The following is an 18710-nucleotide window of genomic DNA, read 5'->3' on the forward strand; positions in this document are numbered from 1 at the left end:
ACCAATTATCAATCAATCAATCAATCATAATAATTACCAAAAAAAAAAAAAAAAACAAAATGAAACACACAAGTTTTTCTATCTAGTGTGTGTGTGTGTGTAACTAATCAATCAGTATAACTTACCAGAACGATGAACAAGACGACATTTGTGATGATTATGATCATTATTATTATTATTATTATCGTTATGTCCACTATTGTTGTTGACCATTTTTTTTTTAATCTTATATCGTATACATACAGAAAGAAATAATTGTCACAAGTTAGTTGATGATTGTCCTTGCTTCGTGTTCGTGTGTGTGTAATGTCAGTTGATAATGACCAATGGTAACTAGATTTTCTTTTCTTTTTTTTTCTTTTTTTTTGTTTCAACCAAAAAATTTCTGGTAACAATCATCGGGTGTGAATATCCAAATATATGTTTTGTGTGTGTGTGTGTGTGTGTGTGGTTGAGGGGAAGGGAGGTCCATACAAACAAACAATATACAAATACAATTGCGGTATTCTGTGCGGAACATGCCCATTCATTTTATATAGACACACGCAAACACACATACACACACATATTGTGGACTCACAATATTCGAATCGTGAGTTATTCATAATCCACATACACCATTTTTTTCGAATGATTTTAATTTAAAAAATCAATAAAATTACATCTTCAATATTGAAATTTAATCAATTTGAACGAAAAAAAAATCAATTTGTCATTCATTCATTATGATTATTAATTGATTGTGATGATTTGAAAATTATCGCACAAAAAACAAAAATTGAATAAAAAAAACAACAAACGAAAGGAAATGTACTGCCATCCGGTGACAGTAGTTGGAAATGATTCATATTTTGTTTTGATTATTTCTTTGGACCATCATCATCATCATCATCATCATCAACATCAACAACAACAACAAATCAGCAGTATTGATAAAGTAAATAACATTTTTGTTGTTGTTGTTGTCGTTTTCGTTGTCGTTGTCGATGATGATGATGATGAAGTGACGGGTGTTTTGCGTGCAAAACAAGTTCTTTTTTCTGCTCTTCATATATATATGTGTTGTGTGTATATATACCAAAATACAAGTACAAAATACGAAAAAAAAATCAATCGAAAACAATTCTAAACATCCTCATTTTCAACATCGTGATTTGTTGTTGTTGTTGTTTTTTGTTGTTGATGTTTTTGTTTTTCTGTCTGTTTGTTTGTTTGTTTGATTCGATTATTTTGCCATTTCTAAAAAAACTCAATTTCTTTCTTTACTTTTTTTCAGCCAAAAAAAAAATAAATAATTTTTCTGTGTTTTTCTTCCTGATTTACACACACAAAACACACACACACATTTTGTTGATAATAAATGGTTCGAAATTTTTTTATTCAATTCATTCGATGATGATGATGCGCTGGTGACGATGATGATTCATAACATCGAAATTTCAATTACAGCCCTCTCTTTCTACATTCACAATGTTCAATAATCAACGAATATTAAATGAATCAAAAATATCCATATCGATCGAATTGTCAAATTTTTTCCCATTTTCATTATAATTATAATTAATTTTTTTTTTGTTCACTTTTTTTTCTTTATTGGATCAACAAAATCTGATTGATCTGAAATTGAAATTATCATCATCATCATTATTGTATGTCATGATTAAAATTAATCGAAGTAATCGACATTGGAATCGTTCACAACGTCGTAAGTTTTGTTTTGTTTTGTTTTTTTTTTGTTTCATTCGATTTATAATTTATGATGATTCTTTACATATGTATAGGAAGATATCATGAAAATGACTTTGATATTCAATTTGATTGGAATAGACGTAAGTGTTGGTGATTATCTCATTATCATTGATTAATTGATTGATTGATTCATTTTTTTACAGCATTGAATCAAAGTTGTTATGTAATATTATATCATATAAGCTCGAAAGATTCTATAAAGAATAAGAATAAATTATTAGCCTACCTCAATCTATTTACAAAATATTGTCTTTACCGTTATGGAAAATTGGATGCCAATGAACAGGCAACAAAACATGGCCAATCATCGGAAATATCATCATCGTCATTCTTATGTGACACGGAAATTCTTTGCTGGTAAGTTTTTTTTTTTTTTTTTTTTTTTTTTTTGGTTAGAATATATTCTAACTATAAATTTGTCTATATCTCTACCACATTAGCCTTCGTGTTGGCCTTTTCAATGAAGTGGCCGAGGTTCGTGCAGCCAGTTTACGAGCTATTCGTTTTTTTGTACAGAATCGAAAAACATTACATCATTTAATTGATATTAATCTTCATCATTTGATTGCACGTTCATTGGATATTGTATTGGAGAATCGTATTGAACGTATTCAAGCTATGCGTCTTTTACGTCACATAATGGCAATTGAACCGAATATATTTCCTATCGCATTAGGACGTTGTCTCTGTTCAATTGCACATGATAATTATGTTGGAAAAAGATATGTTACTTCGTGTTTGTTGGGCAACAATATCCGAATTGACCATTGTAAATGCTGTTACTAGTGCTCGTTCTGGTTGTATTAATATTCTGGTTCGTTGTGCATTGAATGCCATTACCGGTTTAAATCTATCGGAATGTGATGGTGATATTTATGGTGGTGGTGGGGGTGGTGCTGGTAAAAATCAACGTAATACAATGAATAATCCAAACAATCTAGTCATGAGTAGTGGTAATGGTATTGTTACAAATTTCACCATACCATTCACAAATATTGCATTATCCGAAGTCATAATTTCATCATTCCTATATTTATATAATTATCCTGAAACAAGACGTTTATTACAACCAAATGGATCTGATCTATTCTATTTTATATCACCATTCACTGATCTTTATTCATTTTTTCATGCTTCAAAGGCAGCTCAAGAACAACGAAATTTGAATGCAATACATTTGGATGATAATAATTATGATCCACATCATCCACATCATCATGATGATCGAACAAAATTTCCATTTGATTTTGATTTACCAATAAAAGATAATAAACCGGTACACAATGTTCGTATCGGTTTGAATAAACAAAAACAACAACAACAACAACAACAATCGAATGCAAGCTATGAACAACGTACACTGCGATATTTATCATGTAAAAATGCCATACTATCCATTTTACGGTCATGGCCAGGATGTTTTTTCATGTGTCGTGTAGTCAAAATGAATCGATTTTATAATACAACTAATCGTTTGGAATATAATAGTGAATGGGTGAATATGTCCAGAAAACTTGCTCGTATTTTTTTCGAAGAAAAAAAATTATCCATCAATGATCCAACATTGAAAATCAATGGCTATGATACATTGAATCCATTAGAATCATTAGTAAGTTTATTACATTTACCGTATACGGAAATACATCGTCATCTATTGGAATTATTGTACGAATTATTTGGTCTTAAATTACCAGAATGTGCTGATGATTTTGATGAATCAATTAGATGTGTTTATTTTAATTATCAAACACGTCAACAACAACAACAGCAAACATCATCACGTGTGGCAATGCAAACGAATAAAAATTATCTACCTGATGAATGGCAACTTTATGATGGTTTCATTGCAAAAGAAGCTGAAGATATACTACCAAGTTTAGCTGGTGGTCGTCTTAATTTTATTATCAATCATCAAGCATTATTACTTCAATCATTAATTGAGTTCGGTATATTGGAAGCATTGTTGAATGTAATACTTGAATCCAATGATGGTGCAACAATTAATCTATCAACAATAATGCTTGGTGAATTGTTACATTTATCCGGTAAATATTTACCACAATCATCATATGCACATCGTTGTCAAAGCCTTCCAACATTAGTGGCAGCATCGGTTTCAAATTCACGTGAACGACGTAATCGTGCATTGATGACTATGACAACATTGAATCGTATACAGGATATTAAAAAACAAGGTCCACGACCAACTAGTCTTTTTCTTGAGCAACAAATTTTTTTCTATAATTCCATGAACACATCACTACCATCATCATCGAATATTTTGGTAGGAAGAAAAAAATCTGGATCAATATCCAAAATGCAAGATGAAAATGTCCTGTTGTCCATTAAAAATTCATATGTTTTGAAAAAAGATTCATTTCGTGATTGGAATTGGGATCTGATCATTGACATTTTTAAACAGCCATATGATATTATGCTCAAATTAGATGATAAAGAAGTGCGGTCATTTTGTAGCCGTTTATTAGAGTTTTTTTCACCATCAAAACGACAATTTTCATCCATATCAAAAAATAGCTGTTTATCATCATCATCGTCATCATCATCGACCACTTCAGAAACGATGGTCACAACGCCTACCACATTGAAAATGATGCATGGACATAATAATGAAATATTGTATTCGGAAAATCCACGACAAATATGTTTGGCCGCTATATATTTTATCGATTTCTTATTACAAGCCGATGAAAATCGTGCTTCCGATTATCTGAATATATTTATCAATGATCTAGATCAATGTTTGAAAAATATTGCCAATAAATCGCCATCATCAGATGAAATTCTTATACCATCACGGCTATTATCAACATTATCGCAAAAATATTTCCTTCTATTAGGTCGTTTTACACATTATCGTTTGGGCCGTAATTGGCTAAAAAAAACACATATCTATCAGAATCTAATCGATTTGATTCATATTTCAACCAATGAAATATATGCAAAATTAATCATTTCATCATTTGATTATAGTGAAAAAGATTTTCCAAGAAATATTCTTTCTAAAGTACTTACATCATCAAATGAATCATCAAGAATTTATTCAACAAAATTATTACGTCTTTTATTACGTATGGGTGTTACAGATTTTGCTCAATGGGGTATCGATTTATTAATCAATCAACTTTATGATCAATCATCTGTGATATGCCTAGAGGCATTAGATATATTGGATGAAGCTTGTACGGAGAATATGAATTATTTGCAAAAAGTTCTTGAACATCGACCGGCATTGCAGAATCTTGGCGATAAAGGAATAGTGTTTTTTGCACGTTTTGCATCATTTTCAACCGGTATCAATATGCTTATACAGACAAATACATTGGATAGAGAATTGGATCGTTGGCGTAATCATTTTCATTTACGTTATGTTCGTCTTGTTGAAGATTGTTTAAATGAATGTTTTACTTGTCATCAGAAAAGTGTGACTGGTAAATATGGACGAAGACCAGATCGTAGAAATTTTTCACAACTAAGATGTAGTAGTATGACAGCACATTTGGTACCACATTTTTATGGACAATTAGCCAAAACTTGTGAAGGATTACAGATTATTATTCAACATTCATTATGTGAAGAAATGTTAACGATTATTCATACACAAATGAATCGTTATATCTGCATGATGACAGCTGAACAAAATGATGTGATTAACAACAACAACAACAACGACAACTACAATGAAAATCGTGATAATAATAATAGTGAATATAATATACTTCGTATGAAAGCTGCATTATGGGCCATTGGTCATATTGGTTCGACCGATATTGGTTTAGATTATCTAATACGATGTGATGGAAATATTCTAAAATCGATTACAATGTTAGTTGAACGATCAACATTATTATCACTTCGTGCAACTGGATTCTATATAATATGTTTGTTTGGTTCAACATTATTTGGTGCAAAACAATTATCACGTTTTGGTTGGTCAGCCATTCAACATTCACATCATGATTGTTTTCCAATTGATCAACAACATTTTGAAAATTTTCATCTTTTTCCTATGGCTGCCGCTGCTGCTGTCATTCGAAATCAGCCAATAGAATCAAATGAAATGACAACAACTAATGCAACAGAAGCAGCAGCAGTAGCAGCAACAACAACAACAAAATCGATTGTATCGATTCCATCTGGTTATTTTTCATTATTCATCGATAATGATAATTCAACAACAACAACAACAACAAATCTATTATCATCATCACAAAATACGAATAATCCATTAATGAATAGTAATCCATGTCAATTTAGTATAAGTAGTAATAGTAGTAGTAGCAGTAGTAGTTATTTATCAATTCTACCAACAACATCCGGTGGTCAACATACAACGACATCAATTCGAAACAATAAACCGATTGGATCAATGGAAAAATTATTGAAACAACAAGATTTATCATCCACATTATCATCAACATCATTTGGTGTCGAATCGAATACGTCATCATTAGCATCGTTAAGTATTACAAATCCATATAATACAATAATGACAATCAATAATAATAATAAAAATAATCGATTACGATCATCTTCGGATTGTAATTCTTCAACGAATCATACTACTACTAATGCTACTACTGCTACTAATGTATCATTATTTGATAAGAAAAAATCTAAACCCGAATGTCAAGATAGTGGAATACTAAATCAATCAAATGATGCATTGAATCGATCGAATATGAATGTTGTTACAAAACATGAACAACGTAATAGGAAAATTAGTGCACCATGTTTTCCTATTGTATCATCATCATCATCATCATTGATGATTATGAATAATAATAATGATGATGGTCATGATGATAAAATTCGTCATGATTCATATGAAAGTGCACCAACGAATAATAGTGAAAGCCGTTCGGCTAGTTTCACTGAATATTCAACAACATCAAGTCAAAGTAATACACTTGTTCGTCAACCATATGATGATACGATTAATGATCGAAATGAAAGCAGTGGTAACAGTTTATCACCATCATCAAATGTAGCAATAGCACAATCTCAATTGACAACAACAACAACAACACACGACCAACACCGGTACCGATCATCACTAATAATAATAATCGACAACAAACACCTATTGTTATTGTTAATGATGATGATCCATATCCAAGTCCAATGGATGCATATGGTTATGCACAATTAATAGCCATACAAAAATGTCGTCTACAATCATTATCGGGAAATATGTTTTTCAATCATAGTGGTGGTGGTGGTGGTGTTGGTGGTGTTGTTGTTGGTAGTAGTAGTTTCTCTAACAACAGTATTCCGGATTCATTTCCAAAAAGTATCGATTCGGTTAATACTGATACATTTTCAATAGATTTATTTCAAAGTAAAAATTCAACAAATGATACATTTCAAAAATTATCGAACAGCACAAATGCACGTATGTCTATATCGCCTATTCAATCGAAATGTATATTTTCAATTGATTATACAAATCCTAATCATCATTCCAAATTGATTAATAATCAATTATCAATCACGGATTCAATGGTTGGTAGTGGTATCAATGATGGCAAACAACGATCATTATCGGATAGTTCACAAATATCCGGTCAATCGGAATGTGAAATGATAGCCGAAAATGTTTCAATGAATTGTCAGCAATGGAATGAAAAATCCAATTTTATGTGCCTTTGTCTTCCAAAGAATCTATCGCTTATATTTCATCTTGAAGAGGTAATTGTTTCTTGTTTTGTTTTGTTTATTTAATGAATTTTAAATTTTTCTCAAACAGTGTACAACAACAACCACCGAGCAACAACAACAAAAACCAACAACAACAACAAAAATCAAATCATCTGGTCCATCAATGAAAACATCATCATCGAATGCCAATCATATTGCTGCTAAATGTTTATTATGTTGTAAAGATTTTGGTATTAAAATCACATATCCAACATTATTGATCAATGGTAAATGTGGTAAATTGATTGATTTTTTTTTCATTTGAGAATTCTAATTCTTTCATTTTTCATGTTTCTCAACAAATTTAAAAGAACCACCATCATCCGAAGTGGATATGAAATCTGATTCCGAAATGCTAACGGATGTTAATAATACAAATTCATTAGATCTAAATGTACATCGTGATGAAGTATTACGTCTTGTATCGGATCTTCATGTAGTCATGTTTGCCAAACAATCGGAACAAGGATTATTAAGGTATGAAAAAACAAACATGTTTTATTTGATCATTTTCAATCGATTTATTTATTTATTTATAGTCTGAAACAAAAATTTCCAAAAATTTTTGAAAATTTTTGCCTCTATTCTGATGTTTGTCTACAAATGGAACGTAATGATTATAAAGCAACAGCTAGAAGATTTTTACATGAACTTTTTATGGAAACCAATGTTGATCAGGTAATGGCATTTTTTTACATTACTGTTGTTGTTTTTTTTCTAACAAAATGATTGATGTTTATTTTTGAAAAACAAAAGTTTTATCAACATGCTGATGCTATAATGAAAAAATATGAACATTTAAAACCGATTGAATTATCATCGTCATCATTATTATCATCATCATCGACAACAACAACAACAACAACAACATGAACAATCGCACACACACACACACACACATCACGCAACGTAATGCAAATATCAAACGCAATCAAGATTAATTTATTTCAAAAATTTTAATAGCAGAATGAAAAAGATCAAGAAAAATCATTGAATCATTTGTTAAGTTTTTTTTCAAATTTTTTTTCTGAATAAATTTTATTCTTTTCATATGAAAAAAAGTCCATTTATTTTTCATTCAAAAAATCTGAATTAGAAAAAAAATAGACACACCTGTTGTTGTTGTTTTTGTTGTTGTTGTTGATTGCATGACACAACTACATTTTTATTCAGGTGTGTTCATTAATTACGCATGCGTTCGTATTCGTTTACCTTGATGAATATTTTCTATTGGTATTTCGTGAGCTCACCAATCAATCAATCAATCATTCATTCATTTATTTTTGTCCGTTGACACGAATTTGAAATAAATTCAACCAATCGTTCCATTATGGAATTATATATGGTTTGTGTATTGATGGCAATGTAAGTGTAATTCGATGAGAATTAGTTTGTATTGAATTTCTGTTTTTTTCTGTTGAATTTTCACCAGTGCATTAGCCCTTGTCATCATAAAAGGTATACAATGTGTATTATCATTGATGCATCCGATGCCAAGTGAAGCAGATATACGATGGCGACAAAATCCACGATTACCATTGGAACAGTATAAAAAACAGATAAAAATGGCTAATAAAACCACGAAATCCGTTAATAATGGTGCCAATAAAGAGATGAATAAAACAAAAGAACCGAAAGGAAAACGTTTACCACGTAATATACGTCTGGAAAGATTGTATGCCGGTTCACCAGCATCGTTTGAAAGTGAATTTATTGACACAAGTTTTAGTCGTCGTTCAGATTTTGATTCAAATTATAATCGATCACCACCACCAAGATCGGTTGATGATTATGTTATTCATACACATGTACATCCACATGCACATTCACAAAATCAGGTATGTATTAAAAAAATCGGATTCCAGTGTTAATTGAATTTTTTTTCAAAAATAACAGACACTTTTAGAACAAATATCATTCGCCGAAGATGTGGATGTTGATGATGATCCTATTGAAGCATATGTTTTACAACAACATCGAAAAATATTAAAATCAAGCCAAAATCGATCATCAACTCCTATACAACAGCAACAAAATTTGAATATAAATACACGACCATTGTCACAAGCGACAAGTCCATCGTATTCTAAAAGTCATGCAACGATTGTTTGAAATGGATTTTTTATTTTCATTTTTACTTGAATTATTTTGTCATCATTTGTATATTTAACCAGATTTTATACCAAACAAAAACAAAAAAAAAAGATTTTGAAAAATTTTTTATCATAATCGCAATTCAATGCGCCGGCCACAGATGGCGGCAGCAGCAGCGATTCGAATAAAACAAAAAAAGAGCAAAAATTCGAAGAATCTCGAAGAATCTCGTTTTTATTCATCTGAATCAAAATTTAGTATATTGTAATTCATTATATTCTGATTAGTTAATGTATAGAATTTGAATCGGAATTTGATCATCATCATTATCATCATTGAATTTGAATTTCAAATGGAGCCAACCAGTGAAAACAAAAATCAACTTGGATTTCATCTGAAAGTCATCAACAATTGACATTATCATGTGGAAAAAAAACGCACACACATCTGACGCCCGAAATATTCTATTATTTTCTCTTGATTTCAGTTCTTTTTTTTCTATGTTTAAAGTCATTGTTTTTTGCCTTTTTGTGTGTGTGTGTGTGTGCGTTTTTTGGTTCATTTTCTAATCAATTTGAATTTGAACACACACACACACACTCAAAACAAATATTCCCATTATCAAGTAAGTGTGTGTGTTTGTTCGTTATCATATATCCAAAAAATACTAATAATGTGGTCCTTACAATGTAGAATATATTGATATTCTCAATTACAATTGACACACACACACACACTCAATTGTTAACATTATCAAAAAAAAAAAAAATGAAATTGAAAGCAACGATATGCTTTTTTATTCTCATTCATTCATCCTCAAAATGCCATTTCCAAATGCAAAAAAAAAAAAACAAAAAAAAATCGATTCATTCCATTATATTCTTGTGCCCTTTGCAAGTGAATGCTCGCTCGTGCACACACACATATTCAATGTTCCGTATGATTATGATGATGATCATCATCATGATCATTATAGTCGAAAAAAAAATTCCATACGAAATGGACAATTTCCAAAGTAAAAAAAAGGAAAAAAAATTCAGATTTTTTTTCCTTTTTTTTTGCATTTCCATTTTCATTTGAATTCTTTTGCTTTTTTTGTTGTTGTTGTTGAATGGATTTGAGAATGATGATTGCTTTTATTACAATTCACAAGTGTGTGTAAGAGATATTTTCTCGCAAAAAAAAAAAAAATTTCAACGATTGTCAATTGTCTAGTTTATTTTTTTCCGGGGCAATTGAATTATAGTCTCTCTCTGTGTGTGTGTGTTTGTGAGTTTTGATCGAAAAAATTGCTGATTCATATTTTGATCGAAACGGATTTTGATTTATATATCCAACTAAATATGAATTCTTATTTGCGTCAAAAAAGAATCCAACGAATATGATCCAATATGATGATGTTTAGAATTCAAACCATCAAGAATGTGTGTGTTTTTATCGATAAAATTAAGTTGTGATTTATGAACTGAATATGGCTTGTTGGTTGGTTAGTTAGTTGTCACTTTTCTGTTGTTGTTGTTGTTGTTGTTGTTGTTGCTGCTGTATAGCAATATGTTTTTTTTTCATATGGAATCGAAAGTTTGGTTCACTAACTTTTGTGAATGAATGAAATGAAATGAAAAAAAAAATTCTTTCAATCAATTTTGTTGTTGTTGTTGTTTGTATTTGTGTTTGTGAATAAATAATAAAAAAAATTTTTCCATGCCTCCAAGGCTTTCAAAGGCCAAATAAATTCATTTCATTCCATTCATTTATTCATTCATTCAATACTAACACACAGAATTTTTCTTGTTCATACAGAATTTGTTTGTTTTTGTTTTTTTTTTATTTTTTGTTTTTGTCATTTCCATATATTCTAATATTCTATATTCTGCTGTTCAGATGAAATTATTAAGAAATGAATTTCAAAAATTTTTTTGTTTCTCTTGAAAAAAAATGCTTGCTTATGAATCTCAATTTGTTTCCACTTTTTCTTTTTTTATTATTATTATTATTATTACTACTACTACTACTAACAACCGAATATGAACTTTTTGTTATTGTTTTGTTCGTCCATCCATCCACATCCATTTAATCTATCTCTTGAGTATATATTTCTTTCTACATATACGTATCTGGTTTAAATATATTCTTTAAGTAAATTTTTTTTTTGTTCTTTTGCTAACGATTCTGATGAAAATTGGTCCAAATGATATGTCTCTGTTTTCGTTTTCCCTGGGTGATTTATGGTTCCAAGGAGAGAGAGAGAAAACAAAAACAAAAACAAAAAACATAATGATGCAATCAACAACAACAACAACAACAACAACAACAAGAAAAAAAGAATCCATTCCATATGAATAATAAACAAATATTTTGTGATGACACAATGATGGTGTAGAATTATTTAAAAAAAAAATACATACAAAAATGTTTATCATCAGAATTTGAGAATTTTTTCATGTCCCAAAAAAAAATTCTGTTCACATTCTTTCATGTGAATATATTACATTCTTCAATGAAAAAAAAAATTTTATCCCAAAATAATTATCAACATCATTCATGTTTTGTAGTTGTATTTTTTTGCCCACCCCTCCATTTTCCAATTACAATACTACATCAAGAGAGAGTGGGTGGGTGTGAGTTTATTCCATATTTTTTCTTGTTATTCTGGTTCAAATATATAAAATGGTTTCCTATTCCTAAAATAAAGATAATTGAATTCTTTTCCTTTTTTGTTTTTGTTTCGTTCACCATTATCCGATTATTTTTTTTTCTCATTTCATATTGATAAGCATTAATATTCAATCTACACACACACACACACACATAGGCCGCCAACGAAACAAATTCAATGATGATGATGATGATGATGTTTGTTTCATTCGCAAACAAAACAAAAAAAATTTAATTATTTCATTTGTATTTTGTGCAATAATAAAATAATGATGATGATGATGATGAACAATAGTGTGTATTTCTGCTGTTGTTGTTGTTGTTGTTTTTTTTTGTCAACAACAACAACAAAAAAATTGTGTTAATTTATAGACACAGGATGTGTTCCAAAACAAAAAAAAAACAAAAAAGAATAACACCCGAAGAATGTCGAAAAAAAAATCCATTGTCCATGGTCTAATTGACCTTTTCGCACATCCTGTGTTGGTTATCGATAACTTTTTTGTTTGTTTGTTTGTTGTCTTTTTTTCACATTTATAATCATAATAAATTGGATAAAATTAAAATATTTGAAACAAACAAGATTATCTTAAAGATTTCTTGTTGTTGTTGTTGTTGAAAATTCCTGACATCTTAAATAAAACAAACAGTGTACACATTGTATTGTTTGTTTAAGAATGAAATTAAACATTAATTCATCTGGCGTGTGTGTGTGTGTTGATAAATCGTGGTGTTAAATTTGGATTTTCCATTTGAAATTAAATTTTGTTTTTTTTTTTTGTTGTTCACATTCCTGTTTGCGTGTATACGTTAAGAAGATGGTGTATTATTAATTTTTTTTGCTGCTTCAATTATTCTGGATTTATTTTTTTTTTCACGAGAAACGATAAACACTGAACTGAAAAGCAACAACAACAAAAAAAAACAGTTGTCCAGTGGATGAATGAAAAAAAAAAATTCATTCCAAAAGAGATTGTTTTTTGTTTTTTATTTTTTGCATGTTGAGATTCTGAGATTCTTTTTTTCGCTTGTTTCCAAACAAAACAGACTGTGAAAAAAAATTGCCAGTTTAAACTTTTTTTTGTCCATCACAAATTCACATGGATTTTTTTTTTTTTTTTTTTTTGCTAATGCTTTTCAACAGCCAAGATTCTTGGAAATATTATCAGAATGAGAGAGTTGAGAATCAGGAAAAAAAACATGTAGAAGAAGAATTGCAATTTTTGCAAAGTATGAAAAAATAAAACGTGAAATGCATACACGAATATTATATATATATTGAAATTAACTCGTTAAAATTTTCGTCGTCGTCGTCATCGTTGTTGTTGTTGTTGTTGTTATTTTGGATTTGATTTGATTCTTTCGTGTATTGTATAAGTGGATGTTTCACATATATGATGTTAATTTGCATCATCATCATCATCATCATCGTCGTGAACATCTTTATCTTTCTATAAAAGATAAATGATTCTTTTGCCATTTTATTACATGAAAATCAGCAAAAAAAAAAAAGAAATAAAGAGTTGTATCACGTACAAACTTTTCTTTCATCTCTCTGTAAAAACGTGTGTGTGTGTGTGTGTGTGTGGAAAAAATTGAAATTTTTTTTTCTTCTCAAAAAATCCAAAATCACTACTCCATTATGGAAAACTTTTTCCGAAACAGAAAAAAAAACACGTAAGAATGAAAAGTAAGTAAGAACCAAAACCAAAAAACAAAAAAACAAGAGAGAGAACACAAGAGATAAGAATTTGAATTGTTTTTTTTTCATTCAGCTATTGAAAAAAAAAATTTGAAAAATTTTTCATTCAAAAATCCGAAAACCAAGACTGTTACCATAACTTAATGACATGTTTATCGACAATTGAATGTTTTTTTTTCTACTTTTTTCTATTCAAACCTAAAAATTTTTTTTTTTGGCCATTATGATGATGATGATGATAAACAATGGCTGGTTTATCATTTTCGTTTTTTTTTGTTTTGTTTTCGAATACCAGAATCCTTGAATCACACGATAAGAACAAACCAAAAAAAAAAAAAAAAAAAAACGCCATCATCACTTGTATGAATTGCGTGATTCTCTCTCACTTGTGTTTTTTTTTTTTGTAAACCAAGAAAAATGTCACTTTTCTTTTTTTTTCCTTTCTTTCCTGTTTTGTGGATATCCTATGTGTCTTTTTTCTTTTTTTTTCTGTTTGTTTGTTTCGGGTAAACCAAACACACAAAACCAGATTCAGAATCGAAATCTTTTTTTTTTCTTCTTTTTGCTTATTGTTTTATGAAACAATACAAAAAAAACCTCATAAATAACACAATGTTTGACATACACAAAATTACACAATAGGCCACAAATCAACAAAAAAAAATCGAATCGAATCCAATCCAATATTGAATTGTGTCTGACGTAATTTTTTTTCCAACCAAAATCCACAAAACAACAACAACAACAAAAATGAAAATTTCAAATGAACAAATAATTCATGATGATGAAAAGTATTGAAATGTAAAAAAAAATGGGCAAAACATCCGTATAATGTATAGATTATTAAATATTGAACATGAACAGCAGCAGCAGCAGCAACAACCACAAAATTCTTCACATCATGATTCTGCCAATATTCAATGTGTGTGTGTGTGGGTGTGTAATTGAATGAATGGAATCGAATGGAATGCAGCCAAAGAAAATTTTTTTTTCTTTCTTCTTCTCCTGCGGTTTGATCCGCTTGATATTATTATTATACAACATCTATGTGGTGTATATAAATATAAATAATGATTTAAAGTTTGAAAGAAATAACTTGCCCTAATGTTGTGGTGGTGGTGACCGAACCAAAAAAAAAAAAAAAAAAAATGGATCCATAAGTTCTAGGTTTTGGGATTTTTTTTCAAATTTTGTGGTCAATTTAATTTTGTTTTTTTTTTTTTTTTGGTTTTTCTGGTTGTGTTAATTGGTGGCATGTATTCCTATCATATACCAGTGTATTCTTTCTTATACCACCACAAGACAGGACAAACGAATCAGCAAGCAAATCAATTTGCGATATTTCATATGCGTTCATTTTTATTTTGATTTATAAGCTTGATTCTACGAATTGAGTAATGCATTTGTGCATCTGTGTGTGTGTGTGTGTGTATGTGTTGTACATGCCATAATTTTTTTTTCTGATTCAAAAGAATTTCATTTGCTCAAGAATGAAAGTTCTGACAAACAAGATTTATTTTATGAAAAAAAAAATTTTTTTTTTCTGTTTCTGGCTGGTTAAAGTTGCCCATTTCAATGAATTTAGCAAAAGTTTTTCAATCTATAATTTTTTTGTTGTGATATAAATTATCCACATCCAAAAAAAAAATTGATTGATTGATTGATTGATTGATTGATTGATCATTATGATTTGATTGAAAATTTTTTTTTCATTATGAAAATATCCAATCCTTGCATGCTGTGTAATGTTAAAATCAATTTTTAAGTGCATGATATGATGATGTACAATACCTAGACACAAAAAAAGGTCAATTGTCCGTACACATTATCATCGTTTGAAATAAATCTAATTGATTGATTATTGATATTTGTGTATGTGTGTGTTTTTTATATGTTCACTCAAGTGCACAATTGAACATACAGAAAATTTTTTTTTCTCCAAATAAAACCAAAAAAAAAAAAAAAAAAACACACACACACATACTCAGACAGACACTGTTTGCACACACACATTAACAAATACACGATGATGACAAAATCAAACACGTATTAAGTGATATAATATTCAATAAATAATCATCAATGACAACAACAAAAAAATTTTTTCTAATCTAATCTTTTTCACTGTTGTTGTTGTTGTTGTTGTTCATGTTTTATTTTTCTTGTATACTGTATAAATCAATTTATAATTTTACGAATCACGATGATGACAAATGACAATCACACACATACACACACACACACACTAGGCTAATTTCCGTGGCAAATGAAAATGATCCCCAACAACAACAACAGCGAAAAAAAAATCCAAATTAAATCATGCATATATATCACACAGTGTGAATCAATATCAAAATCTCAAGTGTTCTAGTTGATATATTAAATGATGATTAGATAAAAAAAAAAACAACAACAACAACAAATCGAAATTAAATTTTGATTGATTTGCATGTGCATGTGCGTGTGTGTGTCAGAAATAAAAATTCGAACTTTGATTTTCGTTTTTTTTTCTACATTTTTCACATAAACAATATTCAATGTCTTTTTTTCTGTTGTTTTGTTTGTTCCATCCATTCATCCATCCATCCATCCGCATTCTTTTTCAATCAGTCTGTTGGTTTATTCAATCATAGTCATCGTCAACGCAATATATATCGTCATTGTAATCAATTTAGAATGAAATGAATTTCGCTTCAATGACGAATACGACAATGACGATGATAATAGGAGAGAAGAGCAAAGTTTTTTTTTCTTCTTTTCCCCCAGTGCGATTTATATCAATTCTCATATTTTATAACGAAAGTTTTTCTGTTGTTGTTGTTGTTGCTCTAATTCTATTCTCTTCTCCATTTGTGCCTGAATGTGTGTGTGTGTTTGTTGAATTTTTTATATGACCAAAAAAACTTTAGTGTCAATTAATTCGATGCTAATCAATTTTGTTTTGATTTTCGAATGGTGAAAAAAAAAACTTTTTGAAATAGCCTTTTTTGTGTGTGTGTGTATATGATGTAAACTACGATAATGATGAAAAAAACAAATCTGGTCACTGTCCCTAATGATGATGATCATCATCATAGTAATGATGGACAAAATGAACAAAATAATAATGTTGATGACCAGGTGATGATGAATACTACTACTGTTGTCAATTATAATAATAATGATGATAATGATAATACTCATCCACATCATCATCATCATCATCATCGTTCTTATTGTGATGCGAAAACAAATGTGCTGGAATTATCATCATCATCGGCCATCATTAAAAAACCAAATAATAATAATAATAATAATCTATTCGAATCGGATAGATATTGTAATATTATTCGTGAAATTCTTGATTCACGATCAATAAATTCTGCTCGTTCATGTTCCACGTGTTGTAGTGCAACAATTAATTCACCATCTAGTGGTAAGTGATGTATTACATGACTTATTTCTTTCTTTCATGATGTTTTTCTTCATTCTGTAGATAAATCCTTAATTATAACAATTATTGATGATGGAGATTACGATGATGATGATGATGATGTGAAAAAACAAAATAACGATAAAATTCTGGCTATGGATACACAAAAAACATTAAAAAAACGAACCATTATCCATTGTAATCTATGTGATTATCTACATAGGATATTGCGGTATTTTTCCTTGTATATTGCAAAATGTTTTCATTATTTTAATTTCATTTTTTTTCCTGTTCTGTTCTGTTCTGTTTTGTTCATATAGTTACATCAAATTCATTGACGTTTTATTCATGATTGCGTCATTGTTATTCACATTGATTATGTTTTTATTATTACGACCGGATTTTCAAATAACAAATGCTCATTCTATACTGCTATTCATATTGATCTGGTTATCAATCACCAGTATTTATCTATTATATCCTACATTTAAACGTTGGTTTTTCTATTGGAATCCTGGTTTCAGTTTAACAAGGCCAAATTAAACGAATTTTCCATTTTTTTTAATTGATTGATAAAGAATTTTCTATGATAATGATAAAAATTCCAATTGTAAAAAAAAAGTTTTTTTTTTGTTTTTTTTCTGTGCAATTCTGTTTTTTTTTCCAAAAAAAATTGATTCTTTATAAACGCAGGAATCGTACTTTTTTTGTAGTTGTTGTTGTTCTGGTTGATTCCTGAAAGTTGTTTTTTTGTTATCGTATCTGTTGTTGTTGTTGTTGTTGTTGTTGTTCACATTATGGAATGATCCAAGAAAAAAAAAAACAACATTGCCTTCCTACACACACACACACACGCACATGCATGCATAAAAAAAAATTCTATCGCATTTATTCAGGTGCAACAAGCATCGTTGTTTACAATTTTCTCATTCAGAATCAAATAGAATGACGATAATGTTGTGCTCTATATGCATTCAATTCTATACTACTACGTGTATCTGATTCTGAATTTTTATTCTATCGCTTTCTCTTTCTCTTTCTCTTCCCACATCATCATACATATATATGTATGTGTCCTATGGGAATGTAGATAGTTGTATGGAAAAAAAAGAGGAAAAGGAATCCGCCTTGAATTTCTATCGTCATCATCATCATCATCATCATCACTATCAACTGTTTGGTTTTTTATTCGGATATTCTAACCACCCTGTGTTTCAAAACAGATTTTTTCTTTTTTCTATTTTTCATGAAGGTCATAACAATTGGTGTGTATGTGTGTGTGTGAGTGTAAAAGCTAAAGCCGCAGCATCAGTCATATTCAATACAAAAACATCATCATCATAACATCATTTTATTCGGCGACATTTTGGAAACTGAATT

At 29.5% G+C, this 18710-nt stretch overlaps 3 protein-coding genes across 3 annotated transcripts; all 3 read left to right on the forward strand.

Annotated features, from left to right (window-relative positions):
* Positions 1-1024: 1024 nt before the first annotated feature.
* rictor (rapamycin-insensitive companion of Tor) lies at positions 1025-8528 on the forward strand. Its single transcript, XM_075734701.1, is given in 11 exon segments — positions 1025-1705; positions 1782-1829; positions 1893-2106; positions 2190-2457; positions 2459-5696; positions 6222-6760; positions 6793-7458; positions 7517-7703; positions 7779-7944; positions 8007-8145; positions 8224-8528. Coding segments are annotated over 11 exon segments (5631 nt in total). The 5' UTR covers positions 1025-1656; the 3' UTR covers positions 8341-8528.
* Positions 8379-9689, forward strand: LOC124500576 (uncharacterized). The gene is made up of 3 exons (XM_047064662.2): positions 8379-8832; positions 8900-9305; positions 9364-9689. Exons 1-3 carry the CDS (start codon positions 8798-8800, stop codon positions 9577-9579), a joined length of 657 nt encoding a protein of 218 aa, XP_046920618.2. The 5' UTR covers positions 8379-8797; the 3' UTR covers positions 9580-9689.
* Positions 9690-16754: 7065 nt separating this feature from the next.
* Positions 16755-18031, forward strand: LOC124491167 (uncharacterized). Its single transcript, XM_047053793.2, has 3 exons — positions 16755-17333; positions 17394-17562; positions 17651-18031. Exons 1-3 carry the CDS (start codon positions 16940-16942, stop codon positions 17871-17873), a joined length of 786 nt encoding a protein of 261 aa, XP_046909749.2. The 5' UTR covers positions 16755-16939; the 3' UTR covers positions 17874-18031.
* Positions 18032-18710: the final 679 nt, after the last annotated feature.

The sequence above is a fragment of the Dermatophagoides farinae genome, chromosome 10 (assembly GCF_024713945.1).
Source record: "Dermatophagoides farinae isolate YC_2012a chromosome 10, ASM2471394v1, whole genome shotgun sequence".
Classification (NCBI taxonomy): domain Eukaryota; kingdom Metazoa; phylum Arthropoda; class Arachnida; order Sarcoptiformes; family Pyroglyphidae; genus Dermatophagoides; species Dermatophagoides farinae.

Coding starts and splice junctions, on each gene's coding strand:
- LOC124491167 (XM_047053793.2), top strand. CDS start 16,940: ATGATGAAAAAAACAAATCTGGTCACTGTCCCTAATGATGATGATCAT. Junction 17,334..17,393: donor AATTAATTCACCATCTAGTG/GTAAGTGATGTA, acceptor TTCATTCTGTAG/ATAAATCCTTAATTATAACA. Junction 17,563..17,650: donor TATCTACATAGGATATTGCG/GTATTTTTCCTT, acceptor TTGTTCATATAG/TTACATCAAATTCATTGACG.
- LOC124500576 (XM_047064662.2), top strand. CDS start 8,798: ATGGAATTATATATGGTTTGTGTATTGATGGCAAT. Junction 8,833..8,899: donor GTTTGTGTATTGATGGCAAT/GTAAGTGTAATT, acceptor AATTTTCACCAG/TGCATTAGCCCTTGTCATCA. Junction 9,306..9,363: donor ATGCACATTCACAAAATCAG/GTATGTATTAAA, acceptor CAAAAATAACAG/ACACTTTTAGAACAAATATC.